This window comes from Manduca sexta, chromosome 12 (genome assembly GCF_014839805.1).
Source record: "Manduca sexta isolate Smith_Timp_Sample1 chromosome 12, JHU_Msex_v1.0, whole genome shotgun sequence".
Classification (NCBI taxonomy): Eukaryota; Metazoa; Arthropoda; class Insecta; order Lepidoptera; family Sphingidae; genus Manduca; species Manduca sexta.
Genome location: NC_051126.1, coordinates 13,680,934 through 13,705,014, shown reverse-complemented (window position 1 = coordinate 13,705,014; position 24,081 = coordinate 13,680,934). Strand labels below are relative to the sequence as shown.

Below are 24,081 nucleotides of genomic sequence, written 5' to 3'. Positions count from 1 at the left end.
CGTCTCCACATATCAACACCGCAAACCTGCAAAGTATGTATATCGATCAAAATATTTTCTTCTATTAGCTTGGATTTTTCACCTCCAAAACTTTACATAATATAATTTTTATCACAATTATTGGATCCATTTCTGAAAACATAATTTTACACTTACAATTAATATTGTTTATAATAATAGCTTGCTTATATCCACTCCTATGTGTAATTTCTGATAACTAGAAACCTTCACGAAGGCAAATGCAAGCCCAAATGAAATAGATAACAATTTAAGCACCCAATTAATTTTACTATCTCCTGATTACACTAATAGGTTTAGTTTATTTGATATGCTAATTCGAAAAGGCGCAGCTGTATTCATCGTGTTATGGTGTTGACGCAAGTGTACAATATGAAAAGAAATACAGTCAGAAATATATCGAAATATAATTTATGTTTTTAAACATTCTTCGTTAAATATTTTACAGGGGAGAGTTAAAACTGAAATGTGTATTTCATAATATTTTAATATTATGAAAAAAAAAACATACAACACAGGCGATTATGATGAAATCAAAGCTCTCACTAGTATTGGCTGCTAAAATTTAAAGAAAAAATAAGCTAATTTATCCTAAAAAAAATAGCCTACTGACGTCTACACATATTTTGTGTTGTCTGATTGTCCCAATTTTACTATCGCTTTAAGTATAACTTTGAAGCTAGTCCAGGGTAAATTGAGAAAAGAAAAAGTTATTATCTACTATTCATCACTAAAACGATTCTTTTAAAATAGTGCACATATCTGTGTTTCTGTTGACAGATAATATTGTACTATAGTGTAATGACGAAAATGACGGTCACTCAATCATATTCCTCATCTGACTACAGCCACTCAATGGTATTTTATTTACCTTGAAAACTTCAATCCGGGCTATAATAACTGTCACCCAGGATCTATACATATTGGAAGCTATCGATGGAAGGCCACCAAAAATTATGAAATGAGGTTTTAATAAAAAAAGAAATAGATTTTTTGATTGCACTACTTTTATGTTCCTTTTTGCACAAATTAGGTAAAGCATTACCTGCATTCGGATATACTAAAAAACGAAATAACAAAGTGTGATGAAGAAATCCTTGATAACTTTTTTAATGCCAAATTCGAGTAAATTATAGTATAAATTTTAAATAAGAGTGTATTAAAAGAAGATGAAGGGATTTTGTGTTCTAGTTTCTACAATTATACATTAATTACTATTATATTCACGCGACTTTGGTCTAATAGTAGCAAAATTAAGTTGAGGATTGAAAGACCCTGGAATGGTTCGAGGTCGAGTTAAATTCGTGTTGTTATAAAACGTTTTGCACGAAACTGAATCTCTCATAAGGGGTGGATATCAGGCAGGTGACTAATTTTAAAAACTAAGGTAATCCATTCCGCAACAGTTTGATAAGTTTGTTGTGTCGATTTAAAATTGATGTAGAATAAAGGTAATTCGGAAAAAGAGGAGTTTAAATGATAACAGGGGTTAATGATTACCACAGTTATTATGCTATGTATTTATTTATTCACCAGCTTTCTCATTTACTAACATATCATTTACAGTGATTATTCTTTTCCTCAGATCTGTACACCTTCTTGATAAATTCCGCCGCCATCTCACCGATCATAATGGTGGGCGCGTTGATATTACCGCTGGTGACAGTGGGCATAACACTAGCGTCGACAACGCGCAGCCCACTTACGCCGCGCACGCGCAGCTCGGCGTCAACGACTCGCCCAATAGCGCACGTGCTGCTGAAATGGTAGACAGTACCTATCATAGCCAGCGCGTAGCATCGCCAATACTCGTCACTGAACCGCTTCATCCTATCGCACTGCGGAAGACTTGGCAGCAGCATCTTCCCTCGCACTCGTTTGAAGTAGGAGGATTTCGTGATACGTGAAATATCTTTAACGTATTTTATTTGGTTCTGTAAGTCTAAATCGTTGGAATAATAACCACTGATGATGATGGGAGGGTCTTTGGGGTTGGAGGTGCGCAACATGACACGCCCACGCGACTTGGCATGCAAAGTTACTACCCACACAGACAGCAACACTTTACCTTTCACCTTTTCGAATAGTGACTTGCATATTGTATCGTTGATACTAAATTTAAGAGTACATATTGTTAAGGCAGCCTCCACGCTTAGTCTGGAGTTGACGATAGTTTGGTAGTCGCCGTAAGTTTGGCTACTGTTTAGCGTGCCAAAGCCCATGACTATCCGTGTCGGGAACAAGCCGGGATCCTGTCTGGATGGAATAGGACGTTCCTTCTCCAGATCATAAAACAGTGGTGTTACAGGATGATCTTGTAAGTTCTCTCCAACTGGGAGATTGACTCGAACAGTTAAATTCATGTCTTGTAAATGCTCTTTCGGCCCCATCCCCGACAGCATGAGCAGTTGAGGGGAGTTGAAAGTGCCAGCAGAGAGAATGATTTCTCTTTTGGCTCTCACAGTGATGAGTCTGTTTTGTTTGGTGAGAGCGCGCACGCCGACTGCCCTGTTGTTGTCGTCGAATATGATCTCCATGACAAGCGTGTCGGTGAGCACATGCAGGTTGCAACGCCGCTTCACAGGCGATAGGAACGCATACGCAGTGTCCTGGCGACGGCCGTCTAAAATCGTGTACATTGGCTGAGTGAAGCCGATATTGTCTCTTCCATTTATATCTAAAAGCAAGCGATTGCCGAGTTCTTTAAACATGTTGAGGTATTCTTCGTTAGCGGCATCAGGTTGCCTGGTTACGCCCATATATCCTTTAGATCCGTGGAAGGTGCTGTAACGGGAGTGTTGCACGATGCGATCTCGAAGCTTTTCACTCTTGATAAAGAAAGGCAGAACGTTGGTGTAGTTCCAGCGTGAGTCACCGATGCTGGCGGCCCAAGAGTCAAAGTCATGCGTGGCGCCTCTCACGTATAGCATAGCGTTGATAGCACTGCTGCCGCCAAGCACCTTGCCGCGGGTCAGCGCCAGCACTTTGTCTTTGATAGCCTGAGCGACGTAGCCATCGTCCTCGGTGGTGTAGTTCCAGTCATAGCGAGACTTCGGCAAATGGTACAGCAGTTTAGGGACCTGCAAAAATATCATCACATAATATATCTAAGAAATTGTAATTCGAATAACTGCTTAAGTGGTGAACTCACGGTAGCCTCGAAGGGCGTGAGCGGTCCGGCCTCGATGAGCAGCACCTGCACGCCGCGCAATTCGGACAACCTGCTCGCGAGCACACATCCCGCCGACCCACCGCCCACAACAACGTAGTCGTAGCAGGCACCATCTGCACAACACACACAACACAATGCACACATCCCATCATCATGACACAAATATATTAATGAATCAATAATTGAGAGAAGGACATTTGCCATTAAAACTTAAAATTAACGTACCAGACACAACCGCAGGCTTCGGCAGCGAATCTGCCGTGAGATTTAGTACGGAGATCACGCTGAACGCGTTCTGTATTACTTGGTTAGCTTCCACTACACCTGCCGGGTCCATTGTCTCCACATATTATGAAAACTTCTAACTCGTAAATGTTACCTTATGGAGATCTTTAGAAATATTTTTCTTCTATTAGCCTATATGTGGTTATCGAAGTCTGCTCGTGAATACTGGAAGAAAATTAAGTCCTCAGAGTTATACTAGATTGATTCCACCTCCGAAACTCTTCATAATGTAATTTGTATCACAATTATCAGATCCGTTTTTGTAAACGTAATTTAACTCACAATTAATATTATATATATTGAAATTGCTTGCTTGTATTCACTCTTATGTATAGTTACTGGTAACTGAAAACATTCATGAGGTAAAGTATAACCACAAATGAAATAGATACTTAACAATTTAAGAACGCAATTTATTTTACTACCTCCTGTTTACATTAATATTCTAACGGCTTGTTTTACTCGTTTCAAGTAAATTTTATTTGTCGGTTATCGTATTAAACAACTAATATAAAAAGTACTCATTTTCTAACCATTCATTAAGGAGCATAGACTACAGTGTGACTTTTATATTTGGTCAGTTTATAAATTTATGTGACGTGTAGCGTTTACACAGAAGTTGTTAAACAGGCCCTTAGTTTATTTGATATGCTAATTCGAGTAGATGCAGCTGTATTCATCGTTATTTTGTTATGTTTGTTCAGCGAAATCCAATTAAACCGATACCGAATTAAATGATGTTTTAACCCCATTCTGAATTCATTAGTTTTGTAATCTTGGCCTTGAGGGGGGAACTCCTCAAAATCAAATAGGTTTTTAATGAATGTTTTCACTTTTTGTGTTGGATTCGAAACAGTATATGCAGCATTCGAAGCAGCAGTACTATGTTAAAAATATTGTTATTTGACCTTGAAAATTCAAGATGCAACTAAGAACAAAATAAAATAGGATGAGAATGGTTTATTTTATATTGGGTTCAATTATATGCATTCTTAACGACAAAATAAATGACTCCAAAAAATAATAAAAAATTATATACAATGTAATAAAAAAAGCATTAAAACACGAGCAATATAATTTTCTTTACAATTCGTGTTTTTATGTTACGTGCACATGAAATATTTGTGCATTGCATCAAAAGAATTTGAATTATCTTTTGATTAATTACACCATTTTAAAGATTCGCCACGAATTTTACTTTGGTTATCATCGGTAAAAAAATAGCACGAAAATTACGACTAAAAATATTTTCACCCAATTCTGTGGAAATTGGAATATGGATTGGCTATACGACCGCGGCGCCGCGGTTTCACCTGTTATTTGGTGCGGTCGTCCCCGGCGCAATGAGATTTCACCGCTGATTTTTCCGACAATCTAGTTTTAACAGCGTTGGTAGGACCGAGGTTTTTAAAATATAATCCCGATGTTTATTGGACGTTGCTACTGGATTTCGTTCGTTTACTGAATTTGGAGTATGCAAGAGGTATTGGTGGGTACCAGTTTCTGCTTCAAATCTGCTGGGGTTCTTGCGATTCATAAGGACAGTAGGGTTCCAGGGTCTTGAATATTTACATCAACTTCCACAATTAACGGGATTACTTCTCAAATGTAAGCATAATATGTGTGTTTATCGACGGAGACATGATTTTTTCCTTTTAATCTTAACCCAGATACAATGAAGGATGCATTATAACGCCATCTAGTAGTTGTAACTTTGCAAGTTAGATTTGAGAAACCATCCACATCGTAATTACGAACAGGGGTTTCCAGATACATCTGTTGAATAACTAATCGTATGTATGGATACAAACCAATACAGCTCTGATGAAGTGGATCCACTGCGAGCCAATTTGAATGCGCTCCGAACAGGCCTCCTAATCTATCTATACATACGAAATCACATCCGATATTGGATCTGGTAACCATCTCCGTTGCGTGACTGTTTTTGTTTCAGCCAAAAGAAACAGAAGTTCATAACAGGCTTATTCCGCCGGCTATTTTAGGTCTCATTTACATGATCGAGCCTATTTTTCTTTTATGTTATAAAGGGTAAACAAGCATAAGGTTTACCTGTTAGTAAGTGATCACTGTCTCCCATGAACATCCGCAATCAGGGTGTATAGAGATACGTTGCCTTTTAGTTGGGAAAAACTACCAAATATAACTAGGGAGACTACTACCAAATATACCAGCCCTGTATTATAATACCGACCACTGCTGAGTACGGGCCTGCTCTGCTACTGAGAGGATTAAGGTCTTAGTGTTTGTGTGTGTAAAGGTTAATTATTTTTTTGGATTGTAGTGGTTTCTGGAATCGGTTCTTTTATTAACTTATGAAACACTGGACAGCATCCGTTTTTATCGTAACTTCATGGTATGGCCAGCGTATTTACTACAAAATAATTTTATCGTTAATGTGTAATGTGGTTGCGGTAAACGACCTAGTGTGATGCAGAGCTTGCGGTGTTGCATCGTGGAGGGCCCTCACGTTCCCTCACAAGCCCTCGTGGCGAGGAGTGCCTCGGAGGCGGCGCCACACAGCCGAGTATTGTCACTTAACGCTCCTTATATTTAGACTTTAGTATCAGCTTGTAATCTATGTTCTTGTTGTAGGAGTGAGCTGAATAGGAACGACAATGGTCGTATTGAACATTGAACTATACAATATTTTGAAAGACATTCCGTCTTTTTATTGTATTTAAAATTCAATAACAAGAAAGAAATAAAGAATTAATGGTAGAAGTAAAGAATTTATTAAACACAACACGAGTTTCAGGAAACGGTAAAAAGAAAATTAAATAATAAAACATTTATAAAGACAAACGCGATAAGACAAGTAATAAAAAATACTTTAAAAATGAGTGCATTGAACTGAATACGTGTTTTATTTAAAAAATAATGAGAAAACAGGCAAGCGTTTCGGCCACACATATTGGTACCACATTTATCGTATCTGGGTGAATATTTGAGCGTTTTGACTAATGCAACATCAACCTTGTTTACAGAATAAAAAAATCAGTGAAATGTCATTGTATCTACTAAATCGTGGCACCGCCTTGTTAAGAATTTAATCCCCATTAAAATAAATATCAGCTTCTTAGGCGTGTTTTTAAAGTCACCAACAAACCTGATTGTTACAAAAGGTTATTTTTCTGTTTCGCAAGTTTCAGACGAAGCCTATGCAACGTCTAACTCGTAATAACTTGTGGAAACTTTACTCCAAGAATAGTCTCAGAGAATCCAAACAAAAACGTGGCGTTATGATGGAAAATTAACAAATTACGCGATTTTAGAAATTCGCGAGCAACAATACTTTGTATAAAAATAACTTTTATTGAATAGGAATGAGGTCTTTTGAATTGTCTTTATAAGGACTTCACAGCTTATTATTCAGAAGCAAGAAACTCTTACATAAAAGTTAAACTAATATAGTTCTTAATATAATTGTTTAGTAATCGATTTATCTTAGAACTATTATTAATGCGAAATACGTGGTGTTTACATATTTAAAATTATTTTATGATCAGTTGCTTTAGAAGATCTCCATTTCAAAGTGTTTCTCAGCAACAAATTGATACCTATTTTTTTTTATATACTCGCATGGCACCGTGTCCCCACTGCCCCTGAAGGTAATTGGAGTAGGGTCCAATAGAATGTCAACTGACGAGAGACAATTACTTTTCGACATTTGACACAATTATGCCGGCCTGTTAGAATTGGATATAAATAGGCTGATCCCGGAACGCGACACACTTACATGGGCCACTATGGTGGGTTTTAACACCTTGTGTACGGTGATCGCTATCCGTGCGGATATAAAATATATCCTACCATCAGCAAATACATCTGCACAACGGCTTAGAAAGCATTAACCTAAATATCAGCCTCTACTGATTAGGGAGGTATCCTGTCTTTCCAAATGACTTGGCAACACCAGTGCGTGCATTCACGTGCTGAGACATCCTCCCACTCGCCGTGAGTAATGCGCCGCGAAGTCGGTTACATTGTTTTTACATACTTCGCGTTTTATTACTCCTTACAATGCTATAAAGTAGATGCGATCTTGTGGTCCGCGGGCCTTACATTATCGCTTTTAAGGTGATGTGTTTTAGTTAAATAGTAATATCATTTACGCTGTTATAACACCATTAAGAGGGAGCGAATTATGTATCAAATAAACTCGACACACTGTCTATAAGCTAAACAATAAAGAATAACATTTGTTTATTCATTTGGAAAAAGACACCACTAAGAACTTTGAATTACAAACAACCTAAACCTGTAGTACTAACATAACTTGATAAGGATTATGGAGTAATATTTAATACTGGCTTTCGGTCGCTGCTCCACACGTTTTCATTAAAAACTAGCCTATACACTGTAATTAAACGGCCTACATGTGCCAAAATGTTTTTTTAATCTTTATTTAAGGAGCTTGGTTGTGATTTCACGATCATGTCGCTCCGTATGTCTGATTTCACCAGAGTTCACTTTCCTTTCATAATGTCAAAATATTTTTTTATTAAAACCCTAGACGACCTAGTAATCGACACAAAACTATTTATGATGCCCACATTGAAACCCTAAGGATGAGGTCCACTCCGCGCACGCTGCGACAAAACTTGATGTACGTCTTCTTTAACTCTACAGTCGGAGAAGTTTGAGGAGTCTGACGCTTACACAAAGTGTTTAAAATCGCAAAATTACATCAATTAGCACATACAAACTAGTAACAATTTATTCAGCTCTATGATGTAGTCTCTAGATTAAACTATACGTTATTAAAATTAAACTATTTTGGGGATCTTATCGCGGTTTATATATTTTAATTTTCTCCTGTCGTTTCAAAGACTTTGCAGCATGTCTACCCGTGGTCAAGTGGGGACTAGATTATACTACTGAGGATTTATATCAGCCAACCACTACAACATATTATAATAAGACCGAGCCTCGCATACAAGAGACAGAAAAAACAGCCAATAGATAAAATGGCACCGGTAAATGCAATCGCTGGCAAATTAACCGTGGGTATCACTGCCTACCCTCAAAAAAGGCGTGACGAAGCTATGATATAATTCGCAACGAGGTCATCGACCGGGTCAGCAAGCAACTCAACCGGTAAATTATTCCCAAACGTGTTCGCGGTGGCGCGCTTATTGGAATCTATTTTTCACCGGAGCTTGGAGGGGGGAATTCATTTTCCACCATTTTCCGCTCACTGGTTATATAAGATGAATTTCGTGGAAATGGAATAAGAATGCTTGATTTTGCAAATGAGCTGTACATAATTGTGGTCAGGTACGGAGTAGGCCAAACTGCTCGCTAGTGTCGCCATCTAGAATATTAACAATATGATGGTGATTCGGTGGCGTAGTATGGTACGACTGCAGTGCTAAGGTCTCGGGTTTGGTTCCCGGTTCGGGCAGTGATATTGGGTTTTTCTTACTTAGTATCATATCGGAGTCTGGGATTTGTGCCCGATATGGCGATAGGCTCCGCCCCCATCACATCATGGGACGGAATATACACGGAAACTGGGTCAATCTATTGTGCCTCTGCGGGGATAAAAAGCGTGAGTATGGGTATGATGGTGATGGTTTATAAATAAAACGAAGCAGGATGAACAGGGATATGTGTTTGTGCAGTGTTACAAGAGCCATGGGCACAGACAGAGAGAGAGCGGGGGAAAACTAGTGACGTTCTATTTTGTCAAAACATCATTAGTGACGTGCTCGTTTTATATTGCGTTTACAATAATCGTCTAACAGATGGTACCTTTAGAGTTTCGACCAGAACTCTGGATCACAAAAAAATCAACTTCACTCGTCACCTTTAAACACGATCGTCTCATAATGCTATGTAGTCGTTGTAATGTATGTGTTTACTAGTGGTAGGATATGTTTTATCTCCGCCCGGATAGCGACCACCGTACACAAGGTGTTAAAACCCGGCATACTGGCCCACATAAGTATTGCGCATTTCGGGATCATGTGTATATCCAGTTCAAACAGGCCGGCATAATTGTGTCTACTGTCGAGGAGTAATCGTCTCTTGTCAGTGGACATTCTATTGAACCCCACTCCACTTACCATCAGGTGCAGGGGGTCACTTTGCCGTGAACGTAAAAAAAATGTAGTTACACTGGCTGCACATAAAGATTATAGAAGTTAACCTCTCAAACTACAGGGGCCTTATTCTCTATCCCGCACGTTATTTTGACAGTGTGTAACAAGCACGTAACACAACGTATCATGTTTAGGACTATAGAAATTTGGCTTACAGAATACCATTCCACGCACATTTCTCGAAGATAACATGACACGGCCGCGTTACACGTTTACACTATCATACAGAATAAGGGCCCAGCAATGAAAACATTGCTTTTTGCACTAGTTTGCGTATATTTTATTAATTATATACCAACTACGAATTTATTGAACTCATTGAAAATTCATGCGTAAATGATTGATTGATCAAAAGTATTCACCGAAATATTTCGTAGTTCAATCGCGGTTCCGGCTGACCACAACGAACTCAAAATAATACATTTAGGACGTTATTTTTATTTGTACGAAACATCGATGTACCTGCCACGACCCACGACCCAGAGTTTAGTTTTAACATACAAACATCTTGACATTTTTTTGCATTTATAATATACTTGATCGCGGTGATATATCTGTGTTAAACATTCATATTTCTACCACGGTTCCAAAGTCTACTTTTAACATACATACAAACATCTTGACATTTTTTTGCATTTATAATATACTTGATCGCGGTGATATATCTGTGTTAAACATTCATATTTCTACCACGGTTCCAAAGTCTACTTTTAACATACATACAAACATCTTGACATTTTTTTTGCATTTATAATATACTTGATCGCGGTGATATATCTGTGTTAAACATTCATATTTCTACCACGGTTCCAAAGTCTACTTTTAACATACATACAAACATCTTGACATTTTTTTTTTGCATTTATAATATACTTGATCGCGGTGATATATCTGTGTTAAACATTCATATTTCTACCACGGTTCCAAAGTCTACTTTTAACATACATACAAACATCTTGACATTTTTTGCATTTATAATATACTTGATCGCGGTGATATATCTGTGTTAAACATTCATATTTCTACCACGGTTCCAAAGTCTACTTTTAACATACATACAAACATCTTGACATTTTTTTTTGCATTTATAATATACTTGATCGCGGTGATATATCTGTGTTAAACATTCATATTTCTACCACGGCTCCAAAGTCTACTTTTAACATACATACAAACATCTTGACATTTTTTGCATTTAACATACTCGGTGTCACTCACGGCTTCACCTGCTTAGAAAGCTTATCCGCTATAAATTGACTAAAACACTGAATTCATAGCACTAGAAGAACACTAGCGCCATATTTTAAAAATCAGATTAATAAGACTACTTAATTTCCCATGGGTCCAAATTACCGGGATAAAAAGTATCCTATATATTAATCCAGAATATAGTCCACCTGTGTACCAAATTTCATCTTCATCTTAATCTATTCAGTTGTTGCTGAGTTTACTTCTAACAAACATCCAAACATTTTCCAAACTTTCACATTTATAACACGAGTCAATCAATAGCCTCAGATTGCAATGGCAATGGCCTGTAGTTTCGTATCACCGATCCTATTGTCATTAGGCCGATTGTTGCTTAATTGCAGTGATTGTACGAGAAACTAAGCGAGCATCTGAGTGCAATTTCCTATGAAACAGCGAGGAGAGGCGACTGATCACGGCTTTCATTATGTATGTGTGTGGATTCCGCGTGACTTCAACGCAAGGAATCATTATTACTGTTCATCATTACCTTACTGGAATCATTATTCTACCTTATTTGTATTTCCAGGGCATTGATCTGGCGATATTTTTTAAATATTCTGGCACTGCATTGCACCTGATAGTAAGAAGGGAACAGGCGCCTAGGCAAACTATTCCAAAGCCTGATGGTGCGACAAAGAACAGAGTTGGCAAACTTATGGGTTCGGTGCGATGGTTTTAACCATCAAGCTGAAACTGCATGTCAGCACAGGGAATGAGAAAGGATATCAAGATATCTGGCGATAGGCCAGAATTATTTATTCACAAAACAAATAATTAATACATATTTTTTGTTCTTATCATTTATCAGTACGCAAATTTATTGCCTCCCATCTAACAATTACAGCATATAGCCAGAACCATATCTCCCATACACGTTAACAATCCTAACTGATTTTTGTAACATATTTAATGATGATCACACTGCGACCTAATAATAACGATACAACAACGTATAATAAAGAAGGCAGGTGACCGGCTAAGTAACAAGAGGTCGCGGTTAATACCCCGACTTCAATTTAGAGATAAAATTACTCTTTCCACGTACATTAATTTGTGAATATCACTTTTACATTTTAAAATAACATTATTAGGTTAAATAGTATTATATAGATTTTTTTTGTCGTGATTTAAGCGTGATAAGTCTTACAGTCTAAGCTATCATACCGAATGAAGCCTCTGAGAGGATGCAACTATTGTTCTAAATGAATGTTAACTTTTCAATTTGGCGCGACGGCCGCCATTAAATTCTTAAAGAGCGAACGGCGGCGAAACTTCGATTGCCTGTTAACGTTCTCATAAAAGAGCTTTTAACTCGTTCAAACTAGTGCTGGCCAGAAGTTTGCGCCAACGTAATTCCAACTTTATTTAATTAGCAACATGCTTTAATTTTCGATGTGGTCCGAGGAAATTTTTATAAACAGACCGCTGAGATTAAGACCGGCTTTGCGCTTTTGTTTTTATAAGTCTCTAACAGTAGTATTTCTTATAATTTTTTAATATTTCAAACGCTTTCTTTCTAAACTGTTCTGAAAGAAACGTCTGATGCTAATTACTAATATATAAATACCTATTTACTTACCCCGATAAAATATTTCTTAGAATCTTAATTAACTTGATAGTCAATTTGTTCAGCTGCTTTTAGGTGATGCGTGTACAAATTAAACAAAGGGAGAAACCGCTAAGACAGCCAACGTAGCTTTCTATTAGTAAAGAATTTTCATAATCAATTCAGTAATACACTGCCAAGTTTACCTTTTAAAATATATTCAACCGCGCTATCTGTCACTTTATATATTCATATCGTTCAACAATACAACATTCATTTATTTACGACACTCACTGAAACCCTCCTCCCCCCTCACTAGCCCGCAACACCGCCGCGACACTGTCGTGTAACAAATTGTTGTTACTTCGACGACTGACAATAGAAGAATTTATTAGTCTGATATACAATAAGGTTATTTGCATACATTTAGTATAATGAAAGAGATGATTATATTTTATTTATATAATAAATTAAAACGGAAAAAGAATAACGTCTTTATAGAAAACAGCTTCTAGCTAACTTTCGCACTAGTTGCGTAGAAAAAAACGTATAGCTATCTCCCTCGCACCTTTACATGGTTATGGTGTTGACGTCACAGTATAAATCGCGTCTACAGCAACTTATATATTTCTAAGTCTATTTTATTACGATCAAATGAATTTAGGTCAACATGCCTGAATTTAATATGTTACAGTTACTAACAAAACGCAAGGCACAATTAGTGTTATTAAGAAAAGTCATAAAGTTTCGAGTACAAAATGTAGAGTACACACATTAGTCTCGGCGGCGAAGTGTTCGCCTGTGATCGATCCGGGTTTCAGCCACTTATCCCGGATTTCTTTAATGGAATTAGATTGTTTAAACCGCGCTTGGATTTTTCTAGACGTTCGGGTAGTGTCAGTTGGCCCTCGAATTGACAGTTGGTAAGTAAATTAGTTGAAGCAAGCAGCTTTATGTTATTCTATGTTAACGAAAATTTACCAGTTTTCATTTCTAAATTTAAAAAAAGAGCGTAAATTAATAGTACAATTCGACGTGTATTTTTTTAATGATAAGAAATGCTAGGTAATCTAGTGAAATAAATGAAAAAATGTATAAAGAAATTGTTACATTTTAATTATTCACCTTTTCCAAAATGGGTTACAAATTTAATGCACATGTTATGTGATTTTTTGTGTTTTTTTGAAGACAGCTTAATTTTTTGGTATTTTTTTATTGTCATATAAATTGCAGAACAATGTTTTCGTGCCACAAACCTTTGCATTTATAATATAAATAAGATAGCAAGGCTAGATGTCGTATCTTAGGTAAATAAAAATAAAAAAATCCCTTTTGAGTATTCGTAAGTTTTAAGAAACAACTTTTGTGCTAGATTATGGGTAGGTTAAGACGAGTTTCTTTGGAGTGTGGCAAGCACGCGGATTCAAATATATTAAAAAAGATTGCATTTCATCTGCTAATACTGTAACACGGTTAAATTTTAGTCTATAGCCTTTCAGTTTTAAGGTTGTTTTCATATAAAATAGAATAACCGAACTGACGTATTCCTTTATAGTTTGTGTTTTTTCTGGCTCGGTGGCACAGTTGTAGGTCCCACGTTCGAATTTCTGGCCGGGAATAGTAATATATTTTTTTTTATACTCAGTATCAGTGTGGAGTTTAAAATATTACCCGATGTGGCGATAGGCTCGCTCCCTATCATATCATGGGATGGAACAAACATAAGGAAAAGTGGTTGCTCTGGTTGCACCTCTGCCTACCCCTTCAGGGATGAAGGCGTGGTGTGTTTTTGTGTATTTAATTTTTGGCTTTAATTTTTACGGTTACTTTTATATAATAAGCATACTACTGGGCAAGTTGCTTGGTAGTGTATTTTTTACATAAGAAAGAGCAAATTACCCCGCTTGTAACTTGGTAATGTCTATTTTTTCGACCATAAATATCATCAGAAATAGCCGAAGCGTATAAAGAATAGGCTCTTTCCTTAAAGGTCCCTAAATAACGGTCTAGAACGCAATACCAAGCGAAAGTTCCACGCGGAAGAATTATAATTTGTGTTGTAAATTCCAATGCAATAAATCTTATAAAAACGGTTAAACAATTAAAAAACACTGGTATTGCATCACGTTGCGACATTTATGTCGTCGTTTAATCTACATTTCATTAAAATGTATAAAAAAGGTGCAAGAAGTGAAATATGGTGGCGTTACCCACTCAAATAGCCCACACACACGATAGCTCGCAAAATGCTACTAAATAAGCTTATAGAACAAAAATCCATCTGCTACACATTGCTTTATTTATTTCTCGTACCAAGCAGCACTGAGTATGTTGTTGTAGTGGCAAAAGGTGACATGTTTCGAAAAGGAACCTGACACAACATATACGTACTAATTAATGCATAAATGTGGTCTGCAAATCGTTCTAATGATACTAACTCAAAAAAGACGATTAATTGTTGAAAACAAATTAAAACGATTTAAAAACAATATGAAAGGCAGTGAATTGGGCGGTCGGTCGAAAGTGAGAATCTGTTTCTATTCTATAATTATGTTTTTTTTTCTGGTCATAGGGTTATAGAGCATGATTGTAAGGTATTTTATTAACGAAATCAGAAACTATATAAATTTTGAGTTAGATCACTTTAGTTCTAAGAGCGCGGTATTTATTGATGGAACATATTGTCTTAATTTAGATTAAGTTGACAGTAGAACTAAGGAACGTTCATTTATGTTAATACAGGCCAGCCCGTGTTCTAGTCGTCTTAAAGCTTTAAAAACAGCCTTTGTCTCATTATTCCAACTATAAACGTAAATTTATTTTAAAACAACGTCTTGGAAAGTTACCCCTTGCATGCGGTACTTAAGGTTTCGCTAAACTTTGGACGCATAAGAGCTTTTTAATTTTTATACGACTTTTAAGTTTAATATACGAAAGTTTTCTCTATAAAAATTGTTTAGGGCTTGCAACTAAGACGTTATTTTTAAATGGGGCGGGTGCCGCCGCTGTTTTTTCATGTAAGGCTTCGTCTTGTATTTTTTTACAGCGTTTACTGGGAGGCTGTACGTTATGTTTAGGGTTGTCGAAATTTTGTTTTCTTTATCTTGTAAATTAATAATAACCAATAACCCAACAACTACGCTACCGAAGCAGTCATATGGAATAGGACTGCTATATCCTTATGATAAGTCACGTGACCATAGCGAACGAGTAGATAAAAAAACTGTAGAAAGAGAAAAGTATAGAAACTTATCTAAGGCTGCTAATGTCAATTTCCATTGCCTACAAACGCCCATACTGCCACAACAACCAAAGACCTTATATGAAAGCAATAGAAATTAGGAAGGAAAGATGGTGCTTGGACCTCCGAAAAATTATACGAATTATAGCAATCGTGCGGTTTTGACGCATTTGGCATAGACTTACCTTGAGACCTTGGGTAGGAATATACTAAATTTATCCCGCGGAAATATATAGCGGCACTTTAATCTCGAAAAAACTTCTTCACGTGGTCGAAGCCGCGACTTTCTTTTTAATATCTGATTAAAAACATTTAATTTTGCAGAAAGTCGACAACCCTACCCATTATGCTGTATATTATTACTTGGCTGCTTTTGATTCTATTTTCTAATATTTTAGTCACGTTTTTGTGAATTAATTTGCTTTGCCAAGTTTTCTTCGGCATAGGGTAGTTGAACATGATTTTTCACAAGGCCTAAACGGATATTAAATTGTTAATATAAAGTCGTTTATCGTATAACAAAGGTTATGCTTGCGACTTCACCTGCGTGAGACTGTTCTCGATGAAAATAAATCTCAGTACTTATAGATAATGTAATTTCCTATAAGTGGGAAGGGCCCTTATACTTTTAAAGTTATGGTGTAACATACAGAATTGTACGCTAAAGCGCCTCGCAGCGGCTACGCGCTTATTTTCAAAATGTAACACCATGAAACTGAGAGTTGCAGCACCTGATTCATCAATTGTCAGTTTCTTTGTTATATGTATTTACAAAATTTTGTTGTTTAGCTTTTTTTATCTGCCTTTACGGAACTTTGTCGTTTCGAAGCGAATATATCCATACATCCGCATTGATCGCATGCCTACTCACTATTCATACCCTTAATTTTTTTAAACATAATCCTCGTCCCCTCTCATGCAAAAACCGGTACTATACCATTCAGCTGGTGGTGGTGGTTCTAGATAATTCGACAGCGTCTACGTAACGCCTAATAGTGAGTCTTGATTACGTATTATTCATTTTTCAACCTTTATCATTGGTGACTTATCTAGGATTGTAATTTATTCGCGATGTGATAAACATTTTTTCACGTTAAGTAACGGATATTTCTGTCCCACCTTACCTAGCCTTGACAGAATCGAAAATATACTTGTTCATTACGTTCATTGGAATGACATCCAACATTGTATGCACTAGTTCTACCTGCCTGGACGGTTTCGCGCAGCTGTCTCAGTGCAACTAGATACCTATCCAATGCTCGCTCGGATGCTATACTCCCGAGTATCGACATAGGACCGTAAGATCGGTGAAACCAACATAACCGTTCCACTGACCCTCCTGTGGTGGTAATGATTAAACGTTTTTTCCCACGAAATAAAGAGCTCTTACAGCAAAATATGTTCGTTAATTAGGCTCATCGGAGTTCGCATTACACAAAATCGCGTCCGCAGATAGCTAATTGGTGTTTGCATTACATCGCTGGCCGCGGCTCGGTGAGTAATCGCTCGCGCGAACGCCGCCGGCGATGCTAACACTAAATGCTTTTAGTTCTAAAATATTGGCACGTTTATCGAAATAATAACATAGCTGTTGTCATTAGATTCTTTTGTACAATACTCCTGTTTTCTGATAATATGGAACGATTTGCATGAAATTCGTCGCCGCTTACAATTTGTTTGATTAAAACCCTATCACCGTCTAATCCAATCCAATTTATTTTGTTTGGCTGTATCGTTTATACAATTCTATTTGAAAAGCAGAAGACACATGCTATATGTATGTTATAAAAATATAAGGTGAATATGAGAACAAAGATACCGTATCTGAATGGGATAAAAAAGCAAAAAAAACTAGACTAGTTTCAGAATTGATATTTCTTAATAAAACTAAAATAGTAATAATAATTTGCAACCGTGAGGAGAAACATAAAATTGCCGTTCGACGCTTCTTTAAATTAGCTGTCGACGACTATATAGACAATATCTAATTCCACGGCGTTGTCAAACTAATTCCAGACATAGCAAGCGATGGCACGATAAAACTCGTATAAAACCATTAAAATATATTAAAACTTAAATGGTCCTACTGGAATAATCTCACGGGATCAACCGCGAATACCCAGCGACTAGCGAACCCATCTGCGAAGTTCTGTTCTCAGATAATTACTGCCATAACGTTACATACAGGGTGTTTCCGAAACGAGTTATTAAAGTGTGAAAGATTTTCTAGCGATCCCGTAAATGAAGTTGAAATTGGTGTTAATTGTGGTTATTTTCATATAGTGTAAAGTTGTTGATGGAATATTAATAGACTGTTTCGGTTGCGTAGCTGCAATGCGTACATGGTCCAAATACAATTATCGCCCTGGAGTACTAGGTTCAAATTCCGGGTCAGGTCAAAGAAAATTTAGACTGTTATTTCGCAGCTCAGGAAGTTGACAGTGTTATACCCCCGTGCCTCGGAAGCACGCAAAGCAGTTGGTCTTGCGCCTGATCTCTCTCCGGTCGTGTCGGTTTGCCGTCTCACCGGACTATGAGAGTGAAGGAACAGAGAGTGCACCTGTATATTACGTACCCACTTATGAACTATTATATCTTCTGCGTACTTGGCTGATCTCCGTTGGGATTAGCCGTCGTGGCCGAAATTCGGCTAGGAAGGAATCAATCATTATGGAATGATGAACGTTTTGAAACATTCAGTTAATATATTTAAATATAATAAAGAAGTAGTTTACAGATATTTCACAACTGATTTTAAGAAAATATATTTGAAACACTTTTAAGGGGTCAATGAACTACAATAACTCTATTTGGGTTAGTTTTGAAGAATATACGTTTACCAGGATTTTTGAGGTATCCTTTATAAATTACAAAATAATAATCTTCAAATAAGAGGTAGTGATGTAGTACCTCCTTTTTAGAACAACCTGTATATTCAAAACCAGAACCACCTACACATTTTTGTAGAATTAGGTCTAACGGAATTTAATTAACTACAAGTGCTTTAAGTATATTACAAAATCCTTTATAATATATATTTAAGTGTAAAATATGTGAAGTACCAGCGTATTGTTGCGTTTGAAATTGTGGGTTAGGGTTCGGTGGACTAAAAATCCACCTTCTCCAATTTATTCTTTCTATTAACATAAACAGTTCGTTTGCCAATAAGTATAAAAATTAGCTTATTCAGATTTTAATGTTCTAACTTGTGCCTTGAGGTACCGAATTCGAATCACAGGTCGCACAAAGTTAAATTCGATTTTTCTTCTCAGTATTTAAAATTCGAGCCCGATATTACAAGTCCTAGATTGTATGCGCATCCTAACTCAGTTGCATTAACCGATATTATATAAGTGCTTTGATTTGTAAATAAATATAAAAAATATGGCAGTAGGCCTATTACATTATAGGAACACAGTGAAAAATGTACACAAGTAACGTCTCTGTCTACCCCTTGGAGCAATAGACGCGAGTGAAGGTATGTATGTCAGACTTCAATTCTGACATCCAAAAACTCCAAATAAATCGTATCCAATCGCGCGATGTGAACTAACCTTTTATTACGTAATCAATGGCAGTTTGTCACTAGTTGACAGTGGACACGACGCAATAACCGCCGATAGCAGATAACGCTGGCTGAGATGAGCTGATAACAATAATCATCTGCCCCGTATGGTATGTAACGTGACAGATTATACACGGAATATTCCTTATCATGATGCCCAGGTGGGAAGTGAAGTTTTCCGGTGTCAAATCAGCTGGAATTATGTCGAATGGCATAGGATGGACATTTTAATAAGTGCTCGACAATGTGACTCCTTTGCACTTGAAGTTGAAGGTGTGTGTTGTTGGAACCGGATATACACTGGTTGATCCTGGAACACGAAAAAGGCTACTATGGCGGTTTTAACACGTTGTGTACGGTCGCAATCCGGGTGGATATAAAATGTATCCTACCACCAGCAAAATATCTTGTCGACACTTACTGGACATCACGTTTCTTACCATCAGGTGCAGTGGGAGTACGTTGCTGTGCTCCTTCAAAAACATTAAAGCAACGGTATTATGCAATTTAATTTTAACTAATGTATTTTTGTCTCCCTGTCTTTATAATAGGTATTTAATCGGATTTTCGTTTTGTTCATATGATGATTATAAATCAGGTAATCGAATATAGATTTTATTAAATCAGCCTATGTAGCAGCGTTGTGTGGATGTAGTAAACTGAAGAAAACGAAACGAAATGTCAACAACGATGAATATTAAGTTTTCATAAAATTACTATAGTTATTAGTTACTGAAACTTATTACTAAATAGCTAAGCAACAGATGATTAGTTGACGCTTAGTTTAAAGTTTAACACTACAAACATTTAGAAAAGTCGATAGCTATCTTGTGTCTAACAGGAAGCGCGAGAAGTATGCCAGAATCGTGCAAAGAGTCAATCCATAGACTCTGCCTACACTTATGGAATAGAGGCGTGATACTAAGTACTATGTATGTATGTACATATGTCTTACTAATTTTGATCATGGATACTGTTTCGTGAACTAAAATAATAACAAAAAGAAATACCAAGAAAGACCCAACCTTTATTCAAGGAAATATTTGGTGCGAAATAAAGACACGAATACATTTCCCAGAACGGGTTGACAAAAATGAATAATGATGTTTGGGAAGTGCGAACAAGTTTTATTCGCTGCCAGAATATCCTTTAATTTATGTCCTTCGCGAGGATAAGCAAAGTTATCTTCGATATCAGTTTTCGAACACGAAACCGGAGCGACGTAATATCTTAGGAGCGAAAAAAGCAAGTGAAAAAAATTACACGGAATTTTATGAGGTTTTTAAACACAAACTCCCGTATTCATAGACGTTTTTTATCTAAGGTCGGAGCACAGCTGTGATACCAAATCTTTTTCTCAGCTTTGTTTATCTGACCGCCAATTAGATTCAAGTTGTATCTCAATATTAACCAATCACAACGGTCCTATATCTACGCACTGTGAAGGCTGCCATGCCGGCAGCACTGAGAAACAGACTTGTTATCACAGCAATGCTCTATACATAAATAACGTCTATGAATAAACGGGAAAGTGTTATGTGGAGGCGCAACTAGTAAATTTTGCTGAGATTATTGTGTTCGATGATTTGATAGCGGACTTTTCGCTTGAATATCGAGTACTGTTAACCCTAGAATAGTGATATAACTGATTTTTTAAATTACTTTCCTAGGACTTGATCTATTTGTGTTTCATATCTGATGTTTTGCATCTATTTTCAGCATCTAAATGTTTTTGAGACTTTTCCGCCCTCACACCCACCACTACAATTCCGATAAGCCAGGATCAGCAGTGGCACGCGTTTTATGACACCGAGCAGTGAAGCTCGGCGAGTCTCAGAGAAAACTAATTTGTCTTCATCCCGCAACAAAATTAATCAAATAGAAAGATAGGGAGGAGTGGGAAATATTGATTGTCCACTTCTCTTATTGCAAAGCGGGAGACAGAATAATGAACTAAGAAGGCATATAAACGTTTTCAAAAATTTTGCATATATATTTAGACTCATACACACTCACGCCTTTAAGCCCCGATGGTAGGGAAAGGCAACTGATGCTACCACTTTCCATTATGTGTATTCCTTCCCATGATATGATAGGGAGCGAGCCTACCGTCATATCGAGCACAAACGCACTATCACTTTGCCCGACCTGGGAATCAAACCTGTAACACTTCAGTCATACTGTAATACAATTACTCCGCTGAGGTAGTCTATAATATTATAACTAAAATATTTTATATATTTTCACAGCTTGTATTTTTGTAAGGTGGGTAATTTCGGAAAGATGGTACAATATCGAGAACAAAGGAGCATTATATAAATAAACGCATCGCTACCTCTAATAACATCAAAACAATTATATAACCGGCGCGGTTGATCGCTCGCCCCGCACACCTCACCTCGCGCCCCGTGAGACAGTCTCTCAAAATCTTAGGGTTGTAGGACAATTATTTTCTGATTTTAATCATTTTAAAAGAACTTTTTAGGTATACTGCTATCGAAAGTCGTGATGGTATATATTTACCGCTCCCTAAACACTCAAAAATCGAAAGGTAATAGTGCATTGTCTTTTAAATTGTTTGTAAAATCTTTTATTGATGATGTAATAAGTTTTCCTGTTTTGTTTGTCCTTCGCTGATATTATACTACATATTTTAAATAAGGTATATTTTGATTATAATTTTTACCAAATAGAGTGATGAGTTCGCCCGGCTTAAGTTTTAGCTAAATCGAATTTTTCAATGATAAAGTAAGCTCATTGGTATTATGTTACAAGTATATGATAAGACAACTACACAATTTAAGTATTCGTTCAAACTATCTTTATGAAATACTAGCTTTTGCCTGCGGCTCTACCCGCGTAAATAAGTTGCATATAAGTCCCACTCTATATTTCTGTCGCGTTGACAAGAAGGGGACAAGTGAAACGACTGCTTGCGGAATGCAGACTCATTTATAGTGCGTAATCCGTGGATCATTAACCAGTAGCGGGCGCAGCCACGCACATACAACAATTTTCACGGGAATAAGAGTAGCCTGTAGCAGTCAGAAGTAACGTAGCCTCCTTTTAGTTAAAAAAATCAATATCAGTTCAGTCGTTCCTGAGATATGCGCGTTTAAACAAACAAACTCTTCAGCTTTATATATTAGTATATATTTTTTTTAGTTACGCACATTTTACCTTTCTGTTGTATAATTACCAAGCGCGACAGCCCTGTCAATTACCGTGTTTTGTGTGCATAATGTGCGTGTGACACATTCCGTGACGTCACACAACACCAAGTCAACACATGGACGGATGTTTCCGCATAAGTGGGCAAGTTTAATGTGGAATTTTATTTATTTAGGAGTTTCATTTTTTTTTATCACAAACCAATGATGTGAACTTAAAAATACTTTCACTAATACCATTATACTTTTTTGCAAGAAAAGACTTTTTCATAGGCAAAGCCGTGAGCTGATACAAGTATAATAACTTTTTTTTTTTTTTGTTTCACGGAGAAAGTGCCTTATTACTACCGCCCAGCCTTCGTGGGGGGCGACTGAGCGATTATGCTGGGGTAACCGTGCCTTACGGCCCGGCGTTGAGCCGCCCGGATTTGATGGTTACCTTCGGGCGACCGCCGGGCCGAGTCCCTAACCTTATAAACAACTTAACCTATGCACGGCCAACCAGCTTAAACTCCGCGGTGGCCCTCTTCGGCGCATTAGGGACGGCTGCGGGCTTCCTCTGACGTTGAAGTGTCTAGTCTGCGACCGCAGCCGCCCCTGCGCGGTGACGCCTTGCGGCCCGTCTCCTATGGGGGGGAGGGCTCAGAAGCCCCCGCGCACCGAAGGACGCTCTTGGTGTCTACGGCAGCGTGAGGCCAACTACACACTGCCGTCCATCCCAGGGGTCAACCGACAAATGTGCAAAGATGCACAGAAATGCACTAGGGCGGACAGCCCCCTGCTGCCCGCCGACGACCCCCTTGGTGGCCCCTATTAGTCGCCTCTTACGACAGGCAGGGGATACCGTGGTGGAATTCTCCAAACGCCCCCATTCCACAGGGCGGACTAGTATAATACCTACCATAACAGCTGATGTGAGCAGATGAGATGCTCACCAATCTTCAAACTTCATACGAAAATACACCGAATCTAAGGTCATTGTATTCTTAGTGTTTGATAGAAATGCAAATGTATCATTGCGCCAAAATTATTTACGTCCCAAGATGTGATAGGACTAACCACAATAAATCGTGCACTTTGAAACCAGGGGTGGACAAAAACATTTAATAATTTCCTTATTTTAACATAATCTATTTACCAAATTCATCCAAATCCACTGTTTTTATTTCTAACAAGCATCCAAACACAAATCTATTATATCATGAAGCGGGCATACTGTTCAGTGTTCGCTGCCGTAACGGGAGGCCTCCACGCCTTTATACACGGTACGTTTTATCTCGTAATGTGATGCTGTTATTTATAACGTTTCAGGACGCGACGTCTCACTCCGCCTGCAATGGAAACTTGGAAATGATTTTTCCGTGAAGTGTTTCTCGGATACAAATGTTGGAATAAATGTTGTTCGTATTTTTATACTGAAGTGGGATAGCAACAATGTATGTAATGTGAACTTCATGCCTTTGTTAGTAATTGGTTTATTTTAATTTATTGTGGAATTAATTCATAGTTTAAAATGATTAAAATTAGAAAAACCCTGCCCTATATATAATGCAAATAGTATAAGTTTTTGATAATTATTTAATATTTAGTTAAGAAATAATGATATCCTTTGTTTTATAGAGTTTATATTTTTAAAATTTTATGTTTGAATTTTTTTGATGATAATGTAAATGTTTTGGTGTTAGTACTGTAAACTTATTTTTTTTTT

The 24,081-nt window shown here is 37.2% G+C and overlaps 1 protein-coding gene across 1 annotated transcript; it reads right to left on the bottom strand.

Moving 5' to 3' along the window:
- Positions 1-1,574: 1,574 nt before the first annotated feature.
- Positions 1,575-3,527, bottom strand: LOC115451779 (glucose dehydrogenase [FAD, quinone]-like). The gene is made up of 3 exons (XM_030180154.1): positions 3,416-3,527; positions 3,170-3,303; positions 1,575-3,098 (listed from the first exon to the last, which is right to left on the bottom strand). The coding sequence occupies exons 1-3, from the start codon at positions 3,525-3,527 to the stop codon at positions 1,575-1,577; spliced, it is 1,770 nt and encodes a 589-aa protein (XP_030036014.1).
- Positions 3,528-24,081: the final 20,554 nt, after the last annotated feature.

What these genes read in the sequence shown, in the direction of transcription:
- LOC115451779 (XM_030180154.1), bottom strand. Translation starts at nt 3,527, where the DNA reads ATGGACCCGGCAGGTGTAGTGGAAGCTAACCAAGTAATACAGAACGCG. An exon ending in GAAGCCTGCGGTTGTGTCTG is followed by an intron (nt 3,304 to 3,415) that starts GTACGTTAATTT and finishes TGTGTTGTGCAG; the next exon opens with ATGGTGCCTGCTACGACTAC. An exon ending in TCACGCCCTTCGAGGCTACC is followed by an intron (nt 3,099 to 3,169) that starts GTGAGTTCACCA and finishes ATATTTTTGCAG; the next exon opens with GTCCCTAAACTGCTGTACCA.